The sequence below is a fragment of the Pleurodeles waltl genome, chromosome 3_1 (genome assembly GCF_031143425.1).
Source record: "Pleurodeles waltl isolate 20211129_DDA chromosome 3_1, aPleWal1.hap1.20221129, whole genome shotgun sequence".
NCBI lineage: Eukaryota > Metazoa > Chordata > Amphibia > Caudata > Salamandridae > Pleurodeles > Pleurodeles waltl.
In genome coordinates, this window is record NC_090440.1 from 1006825911 (window position 1) to 1006847774 (window position 21864).

Here is a 21864-nt window from a genome sequence, read left to right on the forward strand (position 1 = left end):
TTAAGACTAGGGTTTTTCTACTCTCATGCTATTTACCTTTCTGCTATTTTAGGAGCAATGGGAAAAAGAGCAAATTAAATTAAAGCTAATCGAAGAAGAGAGCATTAAGAAGGGGAAAACATTTGAATCACTTCTGAACAGTAGGGATGCACAAATCATGCTTCTGAGAAATAAGTTGAAAGAAGCAAATGAGAGGCTTGATAAAGTAAACTGCATAAACATACAAATCTGTGAAACCGAGGTAAGACCATATGAAGAAGGACGTGTGTAAAATAGTCACTTCAATGAGATTGTCTAGTATTACATGAATAATAAGTATTCTGCAATTCATGGTATTTTGGGAAAAGGTACATCAAGGATTCCTCATAGGAGTACATTGTTTTTCATATTGTGATACTTAACTGTGAACAATATGTCTTTATATTTAAGAATACAGTTTTGTGTATTGCTTTTCGCTTTTTTTAATACAGGCTAACCATTATTGCACTTAGTATATTGTTGTGTATGAATATTGCATTTGCATACAGTTCAGTGTAGAAAGCCACTTTATCTTGCGAATAATTACTCTCTCAACTCATTTTTATTTTGACTTTTCGAAAGTATTGAAATAAGTGTGTGAATTGTAAACTAAATGCCCCGCGGAGCAACGTTTTACATTTATATTTGATATAGAATGTCTAAAAGTGTGAGTGATGATACCTATCTTCAGATCACACAGTTACCTCAATTAACCTTTCGTCTAAAATTTTAGAGAGACCAGAGCACTGACAATAAACTGTGCGATATTTGTCTTTTTTATATATTGCACTGCATGCTTTTTAGCACTTGGGTTCCCTTAACACTGAATGTGAGCTTTGCTCAGACAGACTAATCAAATTAACTATCTCAATTGCCCACAGAATTGCAAATAGTGCACAATTAAATCAAAATGGACTCACCAAATAAAATCACGTGTTTCACCTTCTGACCTGCACAGCGTCTCTCAGGAAAGTTGAAAATTGTACTACAACTGTTGGACTTGACCTGCCCTACAGGGTCACCCCCAACTTTTTGCCTTCACCCCTACTATTTTTGCTGAATTCGTTTTTGCTGGCTTTAGGACTCTGTGCATGGTACCACTTCTGGCCAGTGCTTGTGCTCACTCCCTACAACATGGTAAAATTGGCCTACAACTGATTGGAATAGTTCATTTGCTTATAAGTCCCTAATAAAGTGGTATGCTTTATAACCAGGGCCTGTAAATGAAATGCTACTGGTGGGATATTAAAACATGTCTCAGGCCTGCCATTGCAGTGAGCCCGAAATGTTGAACTGCTATTTCAACTTGGGGATATAACCCCATAGCCAAGACTAAAATGTGCTTTTTATTACATATAAGTTACTCCTAACGTAGGTCTTAGAAAGCCCATAGAGACAGGGTACTTTGTTAATAAAAAAAATGGACATGCACTTTTAAGATTTACATGTTGTGGTAGTGAAAACCTCCCAAATGTGTTTTTCTTTACCGTGAGGTCTACTTCCCCTATAGGATAACATTGGATTACCTTATAGTCAAGTGATAACTTTTGATTGGGAGCTGGTAAGAAAGTCATGTTTAGCATCCGAGGAATTGTAATTTAAAATAAATCCTCTTTCATGGCAAAGTTATATTTTAAGTCCCAGCTCTGAAAATGCCACTTTTAGAAAGATGGCATTTTTGTCCCTACCATTTGGTGCCTGCAGCCTGTTCCTGGGTCACATGACTAGGTGTAGTTGGCAGTTGACCTTTGGGTATTCCTCCCAGACAGCATCACAGTAGAGGGTTTGGATGTTGGCAGGATGGACCATCTCTGATTTCATGGTGGGGTGGAGCTATCACCTACCACACTTGCACTTTAAAGACACAGACTCAGCTCGGCTCACACACAAATGACTTCACACCACCTGTTGTGCCCCCAAACAGACTGGAACCAGGACAGGGAGGCAGGAAATTACAGACACCTCTGGGGTTAGAAACCACCAGAAACTTCTCCTACTTTAACGCTGACACCAAGTATAAATATTGGACCCTCAGACCTAACTCTTGAGTACCCTATTGGACCTGGGGGTACTTCAGCAGGACACCCTGCTGCACTGCTGCTTGATGCCTGCCCTGCTTGCTGAGAAGGACGCCTGGACCTGCACTCTTTGTCCGAGGCTGAAGTGACATCAAGCGTTAGCTGACTAACCTCCTGTTCTGAGCTCCAGGGACATAACAAACTCTAGAGTCTTACCTGCATCTGCCTAGCTGACCTGCTGCCTGGACCTGCCTCAGGCCTTCTGGCCTGTGCTGGAGTGTGTCCCCAATCCCCAGGAGGTGCCCTTCAGATCCTTGACCCTTGGTGTGGTATTAATTGAGCTTCTCCTCAAAGAAGAAGTGAAACCCTGAAGTTTTTGACTCTTCAAGACCGTCCCTGTTGCACCAAGATCTTGCTGACCGCAAATGTGAAGCTCCAGGTAACTGGACTCTTTGCTCCACAGCAACCACCAGCAACGACCAGCAATGCAAGATCGCCACTTCGCGATATCGCATTGACCGCCCCCAGTGGCCACCAATGCAAACCTCCAGCCGCAATTATGCGCAACACCCAACATGATCTTTGTGCTACATCCACTACTGTCCCCTACGCCCGGCCTGCTCTTCCCACTACAGTTCTCCTTTCTTCTCTTGGCCTCCTCACCCGCAAAAATAACTCTTCATGCTAGGCTGTAGAAGGTAACTGCTTCAGCTGGACAGACATGCTCACTGTATCGGGCCCTCAATCCATTGCGGTTTGCCTGAATTGTGACTTTCACCCTGTCTCACACAACCAGATAACCTTGAGTGTCAGTTTGTGCTTTTAGGCGCACTATACTTACCTTAAAGCCTTGAAAATGCATATCTCTGGTTCTACTGATTAGATATTGTTGTTTTGGCCTCAAAGAATTTATAAAATTGTACATTTCCTCTAAGATAGACCTACTTCTTTTATGCCAAGTTACCAGAGGCTTGAGCACAGGTTACTTTGCGGGTTGCTTTTGTTTCTCCCCGATAAGAATTGTGGTTGCTGCTTGAGTAGGGTTTCACCGCCGACCCTTAACCAATAAGTCAATTTCATACAGCAGAGCATTGAGATCTATGTCTGAAAGAGATCATTTTACAAATATACCTTTGAAAACATTATGTACAAAATCAAGAAAATGCATTCAGTGATTTGGCATTTGTATCAGTTCTTCAATGTATAATCCTAAAAAATAGTCCACCATCACCTCTAATGGATGATCAAAGCTAATCTGGCGAAATGCTCTACAAAGCCTGTAATGTTTTTTGTCCAAGCATTGTTTAAATTGGGGGCATACTTCTCTGCTAATACATTGACCAACTTCCACAGTATGCAGTCAAAGATCATGGCATTGGGTAGGCACTAGAGTGGAAACATGTAAATAACTCTGCTAATAATTCTGTAAATGTCATGTGCCATATACTCTTCTGGGACCACCTGCCTTCCCTCCCCGCCTCTACACTGTGGATTTTCAGGCTATGGTAAAGTAAATTATCGCTTCAGTTCTCACATGTATAAGTTATCAAAATAGACATGTTCACATTGACCAGTATCACATCACCTTCTACTTTTGGAAGATTTCTGTGGACAAAACCATTATGATCATCTCATCTTCAGATGTCACCTTCAGTGAAGGAGACCCCTGACCTGCTGATTTGGTAAAGAGGAAAATAAGGATTAGTGACATTTATTAGTGGGATTAGTAAACAACTCCTGCAAAGAGGAAGTAGACCCACTCAATCTGAAAGAGTTGCGGATATTGTCTCTTCTGAAAAAGAAATACCTTAACACATTCTATCTTAGGCGCTATTACTCAATCTCAGATACTCCCGGGCACTTTAAACATTTTAGATTAGGCAGCCACAGTCCTGCTTTGGAGTATACTGAGTTTACATGCATTTGAGGTAATAAACAGGCTTTCTCCTACCTAAAGGAGGATTGCAAGTATTTTAATCGCTGTACAGGCCGCAGTCCTCAAAATATATCATTTTAGTATTCCAGCTTTTTTAATGTTGCTTGATATGTCTACGGATTTTGACACCATCAACCACTGTACATTGGTGGATAGACTGGCAAGGGTAGTGTGGAAGTCTCATTCATCGTTAAATGGGTAGACTTGTTTAATGTCAGATCAGAAATCTTGTGCAACAGTTGGACAGGAGATGTCTTAAAACACAACTGCATTACTCTAAAGTGCCACATTGATCACATGTAGTTTGTTTTAAATGTTATGTCTTAGCTGTAGGTGAATTGCTAGCCAGTCTACGAGTCAATTTAAAACAAAAATCCGATGATACACACTTGGTCGGCCTGTCTCACATTTGCACTGTTGACCATATGAGAGTTGCTGAAGTTCTCCGTACTATAAATTGGATGAATTAGGTGGTGGTTTGTGAACTTAAGCTGTTGTAGGTCCTCAAATAAATGTCTCCTGAACAATGTCTGATGGAGACAGCGTTGGTGCCCTAATTTTATTACATCAATCAGCATAATTTGATACTATCAACCATCAGATTGGTTTGCCTCTTCTTGTTTACTTTGTGACTCTGACTTTGGTAGTAGCTCATCTCCGGCATGGAATGGTGAAGATAATTAGACAACCCAGTTACTCCCTGTGATACTTGAAGCAGCATGTTGGTGGATTAGTGTAAAATGTTTAACATTGAACCAACAAGTGTAAACTGTTTAGCATTGAAATCATCAAAGTACAACTTTGTCCTGAGGAGGATTTCTGTTAACTTGTGGGACCTCAGGCTGTAGCCTCCTTCTATGACACTCCCCTTCCCTACTTGAGTAGTCAGAAATATTTAAGTCCTCGTCAAGTCTCTATTCCTTAAAACTACTGGAGTATCACAATCCTACTTATTTACATTTTAGCTGTGATTGTCACTTCATTCTTCCATTTCTGAATTTCTGACAGAGAAAGTCAGTGGTCAGAACTTTTGCCCACTCTTTTTTAGATGTATTCAGGTTTATGTATTTGTGTCGTGCTGCACTGGATACAGAGTCCTGTAGCATCAACCTGAGAAAATGTGATTATGTTTGAGCCACCAGTTAGGATCTGCACTGACTCGTGTGAATGACAGAATTTCTTTTAAAATAACCTGCTTCATGCATCACATTTTCCACATTGCCCATCCTTTTCTCCTGTTAAAGCCTCAAAGTATGCAGGTGTACTTAGTGTCTGGTCTACTTCTATGGTGCTCCAAGAGTAAATGGACCAAATGTTGTGGCAGGCCACCTTTAAAGTTCAGGGTGTTATGCAAGGATATTATTATCAGCAACTATAAGAAGGCTAATGTTCCTAATTCTTTAAAATGCTTAATTCTTAAGACTTCGTTCGACTGAAGTCCTCTTAGAACACCTTAAAATAATTCAGTGATTCAAAGAGATCTTCTTGAGGGTGTAATTATGTACTTTAAAATATCCCATTAAATAAGATATAGACTTTCCATGATACCATTTTACTTATTCGTAATTTCGTTCATATACAGGACCTCATTAAAAAAAATATCCTTTATTGTTCTTGTGCTTCCTCCTTATCCATAGCAGGCTCTCAGAATCCCTACGTTTCTTTCACCTTAAAGGTTCAAGGAGTACAGAAGGTAAAGGTGCTTTTAAAATGCAAACGTACTTAAAAGCAATAAGACTGAGGCATTATGGCAAATCAGTTGTTAATATCAAGGATGGTAAATACATAGCCCATTTCGTCCTGCATGGTAAACCACTGCATTGATAACTGAAGATGTGTCTGCAGGAATTGGGTTTATAAAAGGCCCTCCTTAGGTACCAGAAATGATGCTCAAAAAATACTTTTTCTAAAAGCTACATATTGCTATTTAAATTTAAGGAGACTTTGCTCTCCTTCGAGGGGTCAAAGCATCATATATCAGAGGGGCTGTCTCTACTTTCTGGACCTGCATGCAAGGAGGAAATCCAAGAGTTCAAATTCAGACAGAATATATAAAGGCAGATGGCTATAAAATTTTAAAAATACATCAAAATCACAATCATAATATGGAGGCAACAGTTAACCAAAAAGAGGAATTGATGATGCTATTGTTTTATTTTATTTTATTTGATACACTGATTAACACTATAATTAGGAGACAAAAGCTTTTCTTTGGGACTACATTAGTTTAACTCCAAGGTAGACAATCTGTTCTGTAAAAAATCATAATTCTGCTGCTTGGTGTCAATGGCCAGCACTATTTGAATATTTTCTTTATTTATGTTACGTCTTGAGACTAAAACAAATTTCTTTCCCTTGACAAGCAAGGTTGAATATGCACCTTTACGTTTGGAAGTATAGTATGCAGTGTCAACAACGGACATAGTCACTTTAATACTTACCTTATGGATGGATAACTTGGGAAATGTTGCTGTTAACCAATATAGTTTACGTAAAAGGTTCTTCATACATTAAGAAAAGGAGTGAGTATGGAGGGAAGTCTACAATGGTTTATTTTTTAAATTGCTAGCCTGTGACTGAGAATGATTAGGCGTATCTTGGCTGCAAACTCTACATAAATCACTTTAATCCAGTTCCCAAACTGCTTTTCTGGTGGATCCCTGCTAGCCAATGAATCACTCTTTAACAGTTAGTAATACAAAGCCTTGTACTGTCTTAATGTATTTTCACCTTAGTTAAAAACAGCAAGTTGATTATTTTCTGTAACGTTATTTCTAGCCAGTTGTATACGTTTGATAATTGATCCCCAGTAAGCACTCCTATTCTGGGTAAAGCAGTGAAGTGCCTCAACACATGGCAAACCTCAGGAAACATGTTTGAATGTGCGTCTCAGATGCATGCCCCGGACAACAGCCTTCACTCACTTGCTTATCTCTTTCACTGGTTTATTTTTTTTACTATAAACCTTTACCTGCACTTCATTATTTTGATTATTTCATTTTCAGAAAAATATCTACAGAGTCCTCTTGAAAATATACATTCATTATTTTATGATGGATACTTCTAACTGCAGATTCTTCAACTTTGGAATATCCTGCAGGCACCAGACTAGATTTGTAAGTTTTCACAGCAGTACTCCTGTGCGCCACTAGGCAGTTTTATGCATCTCCGCTTTGGTTTTGTTTTACCCTGAAGTGATGGAGCTGAACCACATAAAGGGGTCACCTCTGCGCACCAGTGTAAGTTCCTTTCCATGCATTGGAAATTGGATCCAGAGCTCCACTCCCTTTTTTTGTCAGCTGACAAATCCTTGCAAACTCTTTTTGTACAGTGTGCTAAAGAACAATGCCCCCTACCAAAGATTACAGGATTCAAACAGTCCTGTGACTGTCAAACTGATGTTAGCGACGGACCCGCATATCTGATCTGTCTCTCTAGAGTTTGTGACACGACTTTAAGATGTGTAAAGAATGTAGCCTCGTGCATCCAAAGATGATCTGGGACTGTGAAGCAAAGTTGTATGTGGCTGAACGCTGCAAGCAGTCACAGAACTTGCTCATCGAGGGTGCGGACCCATTTCCTCTCTCTCTCTCTCGGCCATTCCACAAAAGGTATTCTGTTATGTCAAAGTCATCCGGGAAGTCTGTTTCAAAGAAGATGCATAAAAAGTATAAGCAAGACTTAACCACATGTTGCCATGCTCTGTCCAAAGAGAAGCTCAAAGGGTGTCAACGCGCTAATCAATCTTGCTCCCAATCGAGGAACCGAGTCCACAACTAGTCCCACTGTGCCACAAATTTTCAAGGTCATCAGCAACGCTCAGCAGGTCAAGGCCTTTAAGAAGGCCATGTTCCATGTTTTTAGCATTCTTTCGGCTCCCTCTGGCATGCCTTCATGCCCCAGTTTGCAACAGGGGTTTCCTGGTGGGGTACTCTAGGCAGGTGCACCTGTGGTGCCGCCTGAGCCCTTCAAACCTACCTCAGGTTCTGCACTGACTCCAGTACCGAATTCCACTCTGATTCCAAGACCTGCAGCAGTTCTTTCTACATTGACTCAGGTCCTGACGTCCAGCCCATGCTGTCTCAGGTATCTGACCCCGACCAGAGTCATATTATGACTCCACTGCAGCTCTCCCAGTTCCTGTACATTGTGACTCAAACAAAACACTTCCACTACCACAGACCCTTTCTCAGAGACTCCATCTTTTCAGCTTGGGTTTTGACCAGCGTTTGTCACCACCTGACAATGATGATGGTGATGATGAAGGCTATTTGTCCCTACATTATGTTTATGACAGTGTATATATGGATTTACAAGATGCCAGTGGGCTTGATACTTCCCCTGAAAATGGTTTGATTTCGACCTTTGGATCCACAACAGAAAAGTGTGTTTCATTTGTTACAGTGGTTAGATGTGTGGCCGATGTCCTAGACCTACAGCTGCCTTTTGTTGAAGTCAAAACAAATTTCCTTACTGAGGTTCTGCACCATAGGCCAGCCTCATCTGAACCTTACTTCCATTTAATGACATCCTGACTGACATCCTTATGAGAATTGGTCTAAGCCTTGCCCTTGTTCACAAGGAAGCAGTCAAGTGGACAGCCATCTCAGACTGACACCTGGATTTTCTGATGCAGCATACAACCCAGAAGAGTTTGGCGGTCCAGGTTTCTATCAGCAAAGTATATGCCAATTTGTTCCCCACAAATTCTACGGACAGGGAGTTGAAAAGGATTGAGATATTTGGGAAGAAAATGTTCCCTTTGGCCATCTTGGCATTGAGGTCTGTCAGTGTTGTCTGCCTGTTAGGCCTTTGTACGCATGCCCTCTGCACATGGCCACAGAGGTATTGCGTAGCTCCTGGATGAGTTTCGGGCCTCTTTGGCTCAAACTGTTCAGGACAGCCAGGATGCCTGCTTCGTCAGACCCTACATTTTTGACACTCATCCTCAAAGAGCCTCGTAGTTTAGATGTCGTCTGCCAAACTTTACACAATCTCCCTTGCCTGGATGCTGTAGGTTGCGAAATGTTTGATTCTGGCAGCCAATAACTGCACAGCAAGTGATATATGCGACAGCCTCGATGAAATGGCATATTAAGCCACTGTTTGCCTTACCTCATGAACAGGTTGTTTTCATAACTTGTTAGAAACGTAAATGATGTCATGGAAAAGATCCCTAAAATCATTCTTAACAAAGCAGATTCTGTAGCATGCTCCATGAATACTAAGGTGGTGCTCCGATGGCACAAGTGGAGGCACCCCAGGAATGTTAAGGCAAACATGGAGATGCCATTTGACTTGGAGCAGTCCTTTGCTGGAAAGACCCATCCTTTACAGGAATATTTCAAGCAAAGCAGGTCCACATCGCAGCCTCTGTCTGGCCACACCTTAGAGAACCTTTATTGTTGCTCAAGGGATCAAACATCAAGACGGAGGCATTCATGTCAGCCTGTTCATTTTATCAACAGTTCCTTCACTGTTTTATGGTCTAGGAGTGATGCAGCAGCTGTTCTCCTCTTTTACTGCACCCTGCCCCGCCCCCGCCCCCACCCCCACCCCACACACACAAAACATCTTAAATTTCTTTCCAGAATAGAAAGATTATTCAGGTAGACACACAGTGTAGCTGTTCTTGGATCAATTTAGGAGCTTAACCTCCATCAAAAGAGTTCTCCAAATCATTAAGATAGGTGATCCCCTTCCATTTCTGTCTGCCCCACCAGTGGTTCTGGTACTACAGTCTTCATCTTTCATCCTTCCCACCTCCTCAAACTCAATCATTATGAAGATGTTCCTCAATCTCTTCCCCATCCGTTTGATGGGGAGAGTGGCTTGGGTTGTTATTCCCTAAGATTTTCTGGTCCTCAATAAGGATGGCAGAATGAGGTGACTATTGGATCTCTGGCTTTTCAACACATTTTTCGGCAGGGAAAAATCAAAATGCTTTTGTTTTCTCAAGTTCTGCATGCTTTGGACAGCAAAGTTTGATAGTCCCCTTTATATTGTAGGGCACCAGTTTCTATATCTCAGTCTTACAGGCATTGCCTAATGTTCATGCCGGGAACAGACAAAGCCAGTTTGCAAACCAAGGGTCATGTTCTGCACTCCATCTCCTAAGGCCTCCGGTTGCATGCCTGGAAAGGAGAAATCTGTGTTTGCTTTATCTAATATTGGATATCTTGAATGCCATTCTGTCAATCACGTAATGGTTTACTAAATCCGTGTAAGCTGGTCAGTGTGCACTTTTTGTGGCCTCTTGTTCTTCCAAGAATATGGAGCGGCTCTGGGCTGGACCGTCGGATAGTCTGAAGCTGTCTTTATCTTTAGCCATGTAAGGACTTGCCTTATGCACTGTTATAGAATATTTGGCTCCCCTGTGTCTTTTTTTGTACTGTTTGCATCAGACTTCATTAAGTCCCCATCAGTGGTACGTTTCCTTGAAGAATTAAATTATTTCTTCCCACTTTCTCCCTTTGTATTATTGGAGTGTGATCTTTAACTTAGTGTTGACATGTCTAATGGCATCAGTGTTCAGAGTGATGCATGGTTGTTTTACAAGGTTATTGACGTTATTTGTGCTCTAAGAAATTAGCAAATTCCAAACACTGACTGCGTACAATGTTTTTTATTCTGGAGAGGTTTGTTCTGCACGCAGATGCAGCTTTTTTGCCCAGGTTGGTCTCTCTTTATCACTTGGCCATGAACATTACTCATCCTGTTTTCTTTCTTCATCCTCACCATTCCAAGTATGAGGTTGAAGTTCAGGTATGGGACTGGATCCGAAGCATGCTTTTAGTTTTACTGGGATAGAACCAAAAGATGTGTTCGATGACCAGTTTTCTGTGGCTTTTACTAGTGCGAAGAAAGGAAAGGAAAGGTGATTCACAGACATACTTTCTGTCAGTGAGTTGTTCATTGTAACAAGATATCTTTTGCTGTTCTGAAGAAAGATCCTTCCAAAAACCACCCCAAAGATATGACAGATTCAATTAAGGTAAAGCATGTTCCTGAGAATTGCCTGCAGGAGTTCCTCTCTCCAGTGTCTTTTTGTGCTATAACGTGAGTGACCGTACAAACATTCATGAAACATTACAGTTCGAAATCAGGCTAGGAGTGATGCCCATTTCCCTAAGTAGGTTCTTAATGGTTATTCTGGTTTAACCCTAGTTGCCTTCCGGCCCAACTACTGGTGCTAGGCATTGCTAAGGGAGTCATTAAAAGATGGACCATGCTAGAAGAAATGTCAATCAGTGGAATAAGTTACTTACCTTCAGTAACACCCTTTCTGTAAAGTACTCCATCTTCCTGCAGAGTTCATTGTCTCCACGTTCCAAGGGTGTAGGGGTGGTTTTAATCATGTGCCTTGTTATATCAGACTCCAGCATTGCTGTATTCTAAATTGTTTATTGTAATTGTGGTATACGGCTCTGCATTTTCTGTATTCTTTTACTGAAGCCTCTGAAGACCGCAGAAAAAAAAGTGGCGCCTCATATGGCTCTGTGCCGTCACACTGGGTGGAGGAACAGAGGCATATCTTGAGCTGATTCAGCACCACCCAGCATTTCTTGGGAGCTATAAAAAAAGTTTCTGTATCCAGTCTGTAGAACGAAGGATGTTCAAAGATTAGGAATCTGCAGAAAGATAGTATACAGACCAGAACGAGCATTACCAAAGGTAAGCAACTTCTTCTTTAAACCCTGTTGTGTACAGGACTCACCACACATGTGGCCACACCACCATAAAAAATACTTTTCTTTTTAGAATCAAGTAAAATAGTACGTAACTGGTGACAAATTGCCTCATTCCTATTTAATAGCTCAACTGTGATTGTAGATTGTCAATTGTTTCCTGTCCCTGAAAAAAACTATACTGTGAGGATCGAAAAGAGCTTATGAAATGTTTTATTTACCTTCACTAGCTATGATTTGTGATTTTTTTTTAAATGACTATTCAGCAAATATGTTGTCCTAAGGTTTAGCCTTCAAAGTATTTTTTTTTTGTTGGGGGGGGGGAGATAATTATATGATCTTGGCAATGAGAGGGAAGCCCAAGATGCAAACACCACTGTGGAATGAAGCATCACAAATACAACTTTCCCCCCAATATATACCCTAATGTTTATTGCTTAAGAGTTATTGCATCCTTCCCCAGTGTTTTACTCTACACTAGAGCTTTATTGCTCCCACAGTCTCTTCTAATTGTAGTGGGAACTCTAGTTTATTTGAAATAGGATCAAAACAAAATAAAGACACTTCACTTTGTGATGCGCAAATTATAAATGTGTACTGAAACCTGATTTCCACACATTATCATTTGTGTGCAGTATAGCTTTATCAATTAAAATGTAGATCTGTTACAATTTAGTCGACGTTTCAGTGGAAAATTTGCTGTTTATAAGCACATGATGCTACCACATGATGCTTTAGTTACATTAAATAATCGTCTGCTTCACGTCCATTAAATTTAGGTGGGTCACAAAAGTTTGTAGTTCTAAAACGTTTGGGAAATACTGCTCTAGGCTGTTCGCCTTAATCATTGTAGGTACAAGTTTACCCATTGAACTTGTTTCATATAAAAGAAATCTAGATTAAAAGGTTTCTGTCTTTATGCTTCATCAGACTTTCATTTGAGTTAGCTCTTGGTATATCTCATATGTCTCCTTGATTTCTTACCACGTCAACGTGTCTCACTTCTGCCCTTTTCAGATTCTTAACCACTTGTGTATGCATTCAATTAGAAATCTTTTCCATATTGACTAAGAAGTGTGGCTATTTGTATGGCCTCTAATACATGCTCTGGGTGCATCTCAAACCATAGTTATACAATGTATCACTTGACAAACATAACATAGCTACCACATCCGCTATCACTGTATCCTCAGCATAGGTAGATGTAGAGATAAGGATAGTAAATACATGGGTACCTTGCCAATGTAGTGGCAGACAACAATAGTTTTTGTAGGTCTATGTTTTTGACCTCAGTATAGTGCTATACAACTGACTGGATCCTAAAGGACTCGTGGTTCTTCTCAGATTACTAGTTTTGATTCAGCAATCATCTTGAAGTTCTTAGTGATTGCTTATACAGCTATTGAGTGAAACGTCCGTTTTTATAGCTAGCCCGACCAGGGCTGCTGGAGGAGCATTCCTAGCCAGCTGATGCTCTGCTACATAAGCAGTGGTTCCTCGCTATTTAGTTGCATAGCCCCAACACCCAGTACCCTGACATTGTTCCAGGCGACTGGATTCTCCTCACAGGCTTATGTATGAACCCTTCCAAGATGTAGCAGAATGCTGCGCCCTTTATATTGCTGCCTGTTGGGAACCATTCCAGACTACAGTGGAGGCCCTCTTCACGCGTTTGATTTACTTATTCACAGACATCCTCTTTGATTGACTGTTACTCAGGCTTACATTAAGTTTGTCGTGATGATGATCCTACCATTCTAAAGGATCAAACCGTTGTCGACAATGCATGCAGACCCAATCTCCATTGATTTATTGTGTATTTTATAGTGCATTTCGTGGGTTGTAAATTGGGTAATATAACCGTGATACAAAAGTTCCACTACCGAGTTACGTGCATCACAAATTTGCCGAAACATTTCCTCACTTGTTTCACTCCATGTTTACTCACACCCCACTGCAGTACTTGTTTTTTTACTTGTATTTATTAATTGATCGATGTATTAAAATTGTTTGTTTTCATTGTATCGTCTTATATTCCTTGTTATCCTCACCTCCCTAGGAAGCGCTGTTGTTCTATAATAATACTTACCCCAGTAGCACGTGTGTGAACCTTCGCCCGCGAGCCACCGAAACGGCCATTGCTCCCCCTCTAGTCGTGCTCTGTGCACAGCGCTCCTCCTAAGTACGTACTCTGTAAAACGAGAAAAACACCCCGCCGTTCCGCGTTGTACATTAGGGAATTAAAAAAATACAACTATTTTTTAACAAATAAACCATAAATAATTCCCCAAGAATATTCTGCCCTACAAACCAATCTGAAAAACGAAAATTCAGCCAAATTAATACTCAGATTTTATTAACGTTCTTGCCCCTTCTGAAAAATAGAAACACAATTTAAGAAAACATAATTTGAAAAGCACTTGCAGGTGTGTCCGAGGAAACCAATTGCTTATCTTAATTATCATTTGGTGAACAGGCAGTAGTACGCGGGGCGGTTCTGTGCCCTCTAGTCTTTACTCTTCCTTCTTATGTTTTTTTGAGTACACAGAACATTTTGTGTGTTTTATTTCTATTGCTCATCGAATCAAAACGAGATGTGCTTAATGCATAATGTGCGCTTTCTGATTTTTCATGCATTTCATATGTGTTCTGTTTTCATATGTGTATAACTTGTTAAAAACACCACGCCCGGATCTGAAATATATAGCAGCTTTATTTAGGGCGATGTTCAAATGTTATAATGAAAAGCATGTATGTATAAACTCAGTAATCCCTTTAATGTCATATATATATGTCTATGTAAGTTGCCCTGATTGATATATTCAGGTTGCATTTTATTTACCCTACTCTTTAATAGTTTGAACATGCAATTATTTTTCCAAGTGATTTCCAAGTTTTTTTTTTCACAGAGATTGATACTATGGGGTACCACTAGGTGGTAGTCAAATGATATTAAGTCGTCGAAAACGTGCCATGCTATTGTTTGCATAAACTATCTAATAGCTGGCATCACAGAGGTACACTTGATCATTTTAGATTGCTTTTCCTCATTGTGTCTGTTCATGTAGATTGCAATTAATTTGCCTTAAAAAGCTACCATAAGTTATACATTGTAATGCACCCCTGTCGTATTTTTCCTTCTTTAAGGTACAAAAAAAAAGAAAGGAGTGTCCTGCGGGACAGGATGTCATGCCAGCAGCCTCGGGCGTTTCTGCTATTCAGATAAGTGAAAGGTAATGCAGCTTTTATTATATGTATAATAATTTGCAACCTACATAGTATGTTATTCATTTTTATGCTGTTCATTAGATAGCTCCCCCGTTCACGTGGGAATCTCTTTACTTGTTAAAATAGCATCAGGGCAGCACATGGGCAGGCACACACACACACAACCACACACACACACTCACCCTACCTCTTCCCCCATAGCTAACCCAAACCCTGTAATAGACAAGGAATTGTGCTCACCCGCATATTCCTCCTCCTCTCCCCCCCATGTCATACACACAACCACATTCCAGTTGAACTCCGTCAGTTCTATGGGTACTGCCCTCCTAAACAGATATCCAGGCCAAATTGGAGCCTGCCTGTTGGGGATAGTAAATATATTCAGGGTTTTTGAATTACCCTGCAGATGCCAGAGAAAATACTCAAATGTGGTAAAATGTTGTTTTCTTATTTTTACAAAACATTGAAACCTTTTCTGTGCAAGAAAGTGTGCGTGTATTTTTTGTTAACTAGAAATTACTGTAGGTTTACTCTGCTACATTCGCTCTCTTCTCAGCTAACAGAAACAGGTAGAATGGGAACAACATACTTTTTTTCCTCACATTTGTTTGTAGTTTTCTATTTCCTGGCTAATATTTCCTATTTTTCGTTTCTGCCTATTTGCCTTTTGTTGTGAAACTAGTGCGAAAATCTGCTGGGAGCTTAGAAAGTTACAACATTCTAAAAATTAGACAGAATTCAAAATTCAGCAACAGATCAAGCATTTCCCAAAGAAACTGACTGTTGAAATAAACAAATGTGAAAGTAAAAAGTGAAAAAGGGAAATGCGTAACCATGTTTTGATTTGTACATTTTCGCACTGCTGAGCTACGAAAGTAATATAGTTTTGCATTCATTATGGTCCCAGAGATATATACTTGTTCATATATCTGCAATATCATGAGCCATTCACTGAGTCGTGGCTTACCATGCATCACACTTCATAACGACAAAAATAATGAAAACAAAATGGCTATGAAGGAAAACTATGAATTTATGACATGTACCCCAACAGTCATAGTTTACGGATATAAGTAATTGGTACTGTCTGACTCCGCGCCGCTGCCTGCACCAGGAGCAGTGGTCCTTGCTGAGTGCAGCGACCGACGCCACAGGCCAGGCGCTCCTGTAGTGCCTCTAAAGTCCCAACACAGCATGAGTCCTGAGTGGAGTGTTCCCAACGCCCGGGACACCAGACTCTGACTCCACCGCAGCACCTGTGGCCCTGTGGTGTGATTGTGACACTGCGAAGTCGACGCCTCACATCTTGACCTGTTGGATTCATGGACCCCGTTGGATTGTCAGCAACCGACGCCTCGCCACAGATCACCTCCTTTGCAACGGTAAGGAATTAATGCTTCATGCCTGGCAGTAAGGAACCAACGCCTCCCTGGTAGCAGTAAGGAACCGATGCCGCACCGGCTCAAGCGACGCCGCACCTCCTGACTCCGAGCATCGTCTTTGTTTTATCGTTTACCAATGATACTGTGTCTGGGGTCCCTGCGACTCCCTGACCGGCCCACACACCATTGCGAGTAGCGCCGGTGTGTCGGGAACAACTGTCATCGATGTTGCAATAGCCCTAGTTGGAGCTAATGTGTTTCTAAGCGCTTTTATTGAGATTTAACATTTAGAAATTCATATCTTTGCCTGTGTACGTTGGATTTTTGTCGTTTTGGTCCTGTTTTATTCAGATAAATGTTGTCTATTTTTCTAAACTGGTGTGGAATCCTTTTGTAGTGTTTTCACCGTGTTACTGTGCGTGTGTACAAATACTTCACACATTGTCTCCGAGATAAGCCTCACTGCTTGTGCCAAGCTACTAAGGGGATGGGCAGGGGTTATCTTAGCTGTGTGGCTCGGCCCCCTTAGCCTGAATAAAGTGAGGGACCCGACTTGGACAGGGTGCAAACCACTGCCAATTACTAACAGATGCAAGTAAATACCTGGAATAATTAGGAAATTTGACATGTGATGAGCACACACCTTGACATTCACCTCACACATCTCTTATTTTTGTATGTGAAGGTAAACGTTGCATTCTTTCACATCATTTCATATCAATCATTGGTAAGAACTGAAGAGTATGAAATAACCTTCTACAGACTTAGATTTATCACTAAGTTCTGTTACACCATTTTACACAATGAAAACAGCCTAATGTATCTCCCCTTGCTCATGACGTTCTTAAGAGTTACATGCACCTCTGGCCCTAGTGTTGTTACGTGTTAATTACTCCGGTGGCATCTTCATGGGACTCCCTAGACACTTAATCAGTAAGCTGCAATGTATCCAAAATGCTGCAGGCAGACAAGTTGTTAATCTCAGTAGGTGGGATCATATTACCCCTAGACTCAGTCTTCTACGCTGGTTACCAGTTGCTAGAGGGATCTCATACAAAGCCCTCTGCAGTCACTTCTTTAAAAAAATTTTTTTAAAAACAGACCCACATCGCTGGGTGCTTTTTCTCCGTATAGAAATGCATGTTCTGGAACATGCTCCAAAAGAGAACCCACCTATAATTCAGAAAAGCAAAATAGACCTGGCTCTCCCAAAATCATAACTCTTGTGACACTTGTTCTGTCATTTTGCTGGTTAATATATCCAGCTCACAAAACTACCCCTCGCACTCTGTTTCCATGGCACTTATGCATAAAATGCTTCTACCTGCAGCTGTGCCATGTCTGGTACGCACTTTACCAGACAGCAAAACACGCTACTCATAGAGAACACTTAATCGATCCCTGTTCTCGAACCTTGTACTACAGATAGAGAGCCACTTACGCACCCACTTTTGTGCTTTATTAAGGAATAGGAGAGTGCTATCGAAATGCTGCAAACAATAGAATACAATAGCATGGGGGTTGGAAGTGCCGATGTGGTGAACACCCGCAGTCATATACATTGTGGCCTCTTTTTCACTCATACCACTTCTTATCGTATGCCTACATGAATTAGGCCTACATAGTACTGTAGAAAGTTACACACACACAAAAAACACTTTGAAGGGGAGTAGTGGTAAACACATTTTTAATTAACCAATATATTTAGGCCCAAGAGACATAGATGAGTTGACTGTGAAATGGCTTGCTTTAATTTACATATGCCTGTTATGTTTGAGAACTGCTAAAGCTGATTAAAACTGGAAGACAAATGCATTCTCCTAGGCCAGCACAGATTTGGCCATTTTCTTTCACTATATTCCATTAATCTTCATGAGGCTAAAAATATGCACCTAAACACTAATGAATCAAGTAAATACAGACCATTTCTGGCAAATGAAGTGCCATAAAGCACAGTATTCATTTGCCTCATACAACGTTATGGGGCAAATAAGTACTGATGTAATCATTGTATATAACTCAAGATGATGGGATTAGAATCATGACATGTTTTATTTAAGGGTGAACTGTGGAACACTGATATTGAAGTGGAGGTATTTGTGCTACCGGGGATATACTGCAAAGGGAAGAGTTTGGGAGGAATGGGGGATAGATATCCTTATCGGTGAGCTATAACTGTAATTGGGTTGTTTAACACAAACATTTTCATTTTTCTGGAAAGGCACATGAGGTGGGCATTTTTGTAGGCCAGATTTGGAGGAAGCTTATCAGATAGAGACTTCTCGCTGCAGATTACTTCCCTTAGAATTATCCAAGGCATCAGAGTGGATCCAGAAACTTTTCGAGCAGCACCTCTGCACACTGGTATGTCGTCCACACTGGAAGTGAACTGTGCAGTGCAAATATAGGCGCCTCTCTAGCACACTGACATCAGTTATTTTCTTTCTGCGCCAGTCAGCAAAGATCTGGAGAGAGCTACCTCCAGGGGGTTTTTCGACTGACTTTTTTCAACATTTTGTCAAGATTCTTTTTTCGTGACTTGTCTCCCAATGTGTAGGGATGTCCCCCAATAAACCAGTGGTAGTAAAATCCTGTGTATCCTGTCACAGACAGATGTCTGTGACCGACCCCAATCTGGTTTGCCCATGGTGCTTGGAGCCGGACCACAAATCCAAGACTTGTGAGGACTGCCATGCCATGAATCCCAGAGCACTGAGGGAGCGCTCCTTGAAGCTTATAGTCATCCAACACCAGTCGACATAACAATGTTTAAGGTCCCAGTCACAAAGAGGGCCCAGTGCCCATTTGCAAAGCCTTTCTAGGCACTTTTCATCGCACTCTAAGCCTTTTGGTAAGTCCCACAAAAAGTCAAAGCTCTTTTTGATTTCACCTCGCATGTCTAAATCTTAAGACGAGGCATGGGAAGGGCATCACTCTCGGCCATGGGTACTCACAAACATTGCCGCAGGGTCCACAAAGTTTGGTCTGTGTTGTGACAGAGGGCCACATTGATGCCAGCATGGTGGCCGACTAAGGGGTGGGGTAATTGGGGGGGGAGGCAAAGTGGGTAGAAGGGAAGCCAAGCTTGTACATCTAGTGGTTGAATTGCACAAAGCCTGGGATTAATCCCAGCTTTCCCACATTACCAAATTGTGTGATGCTAGGCAATTGTTTTATCTCACTTTCCCTCCTTCTTCTTCATTTCACATATGAGGACCCTGAAAATACATGACTTCAGAATATGCATTGTACACAACCTTCTTCTGTATTTGATTTAGTAAACTATAATGTTGTTTGTGTATAATAGGAACCCAGCCCACCCTAAAAGTGCACATAACAACTGACTTGTCTCCATTCACTATTGGCAGTGTTGTCAGTGTATGGGGAAGAAAGAATGAATGTTTCCAAGTACATGTTTGAAAACTATGAATTAAAAAAATACATCTCAATGCACTGATATAATCTGCTGTACTAAGGTGATTTGGTTCTGCAAGATGGCTTTGAAAATGAAGGTGTTCCTAAAGTTAAATGGTGTGGGACAACCTAGTTACTTTCTTTCTTTAACTTCAAATAACCTTTAAATAAATAATTTCCTGTTTATTGAATATTTTATTATTGTTAGTGCTGAGTAGAGTAAACAGCAGCCCAGTGCTGCTGATCATCGGGGGGCCCTGGGCCGTGCATTCAGTATCACTACTCTAGGCCCTGCTCACACATGGAGCCTGCCTCTGGATCTGCGCTGTGTATCCCTGAGTTTGCCAAACCCCGAGCATTCTTCGCCGAACTTTGTAAGTTTTATGAGGTCATGGTATAGCAATGACGGCTGGTGGATTTAGAAAGTGGCGGGGTGTAAAGGTTGCTGTACAAACAGCCCTAGAGTTAAGTGAGCTACTGAAGTCTGTAGCAAGATGCCTGCCTTGAGCTCTGCTTGAACCCCAAATGAGCCAAATCTTCAGGTGTCTTCTGCCCCACACCCTGCTGCTAGAACCTCATGTGCCAATAATTGACGACACAGCAGTGACATTTGAGGTGGGATAGAAAGAAATATCCATCTAGTGGCTGAATTGCACAATGTGAAATAAGAAAATCTAAGATCTATACCGGCTTTCCCGTTGAGCCAGATTGTGTGATCCTACACATTTTTTTTAATGTAATTGTCTTCCCTTTTTCATTATTCATAATAAAGAGCCTTGACACACGGGAGTTCACGTAGTGTGGTGTAAAACATCTCTTGTGTTCGGTTTAACGCACTGTAGCGCTGCTCAATGTATTATTTCCTAGGCCACATAGGGGAAACAAATAACTGACTTTTGTTTTACTTATGACATCTGCGTGTGGGTTCAGGAGGAGGGGAGAACAAGACTGTTTTTGTAAGTTGATTTTTAAAAACTATCTTGTCTAAAAAAAAAAACACTCGCAGCAATTTGATGAAATATTTCTGCATGTTAAAGGAACATGCTTCTGAACTTTAAAGAGCCTGTTTGCCGCACAATTTAAATGTCAACAGTTTTGTAGTTTGGATCATGTTGGCGTTGTTAGAGCCATGCAAGACTATTGCCTCTGCTCTCCCTGTTAATTTACTAGTTCACACACGCTCACCCTTAGCACACATCATACACACACACTCCTGGGAGAACACTCTCTCGTGATACAGATACAGACACAGAGACTCGCACATATAGTTTTACACAAATACACACACATGACAAACGTACATGGGCATGCAGACCTAGTGGTAATGTTCACCAGTTTCTCTGATGCAACCAGGATCTCTGATCTTATGACTGCAGCCCGGAGCGCAATGCCAATGATGACACACCTCCGCGACCACAGCAGCTCAGAGCAGAGTCACCCCTGGCTGCGCACTTGCACTCCATGCTATAGTCATTTAGAAGCAAATGGCCTGGTTCAGCACAGTAATAGATGGTGACTGGCGCACACACATGCCAAATGTAAACTGCACTGGAGCAGAAAAGACTTTGAGAATGAGATGTTACTACTGCATGAGTGACTTCAGTTGGAACCGATAGATCAATTTATACTGCCACACGTGTAAACCTTAATAGGACAGAAGTGTTCACAGGCAGCAGTTCCTTAATACTCTATTTACTTCAAAACCAAATGGAGGGAAAGTGAGGATGGGTGGAGAACACTCTCATTCCCAGCCTGCAAGAGCCAGCCCCTCCCATCTTGAGACTGCCTGCTCGCCCTTCCCTGCCCACAGTTTTTCAAAGTAGATTGAGCTTGTGACCCCACCCAGGGGCAAAATTAAAATGCCTGTAGACACACAATAATAAAATGCCTAGAACGAGGCCGCATCCCACACATGCCGAAATGACAATGGTTTGTGCCTCAAGAGTGAGAGAGACTGCTGCTGCCTGGCACATGCGTACTTAAAAGAATCACATAAAAGCCTAAACAGAGCATCCAGCCCTTATGCTGCAGTGGTGCTTATATATTCCCATCTCGTTTCTCTTCCTCTTCCTCTGAATGGTTGTGCTCGGCCCCTCTTGCCCATATACACCAGCCGCAACTGGGTATAGTGTTCCTACTGAGATGATAGGACTGCGCATTTAGGATGGCAGAACTTCAGA

General features: G+C 41.3%; 1 protein-coding gene across 15 annotated transcripts in view; it reads left to right on the top strand.

The window, feature by feature from the left end:
• The window catches only part of TANK (TRAF family member associated NFKB activator), a 549717-nt gene that overhangs the window by 404215 nt on the left and 123638 nt on the right, over positions 1–21864 (top strand). For 14 of the 15 annotated variants that reach the window (XM_069224232.1, XM_069224233.1, XM_069224226.1 and 11 more), the window contains 2 exons: positions 53–241; positions 14808–14893. In XM_069224232.1, the coding sequence (XP_069080333.1) occupies positions 53–241; positions 14808–14893 (275 nt within the window). The remainder of the gene's footprint in view (positions 1–52; positions 242–14807; positions 14894–21864) is intronic. The other variant, XM_069224234.1, reaches the window with a different exon arrangement.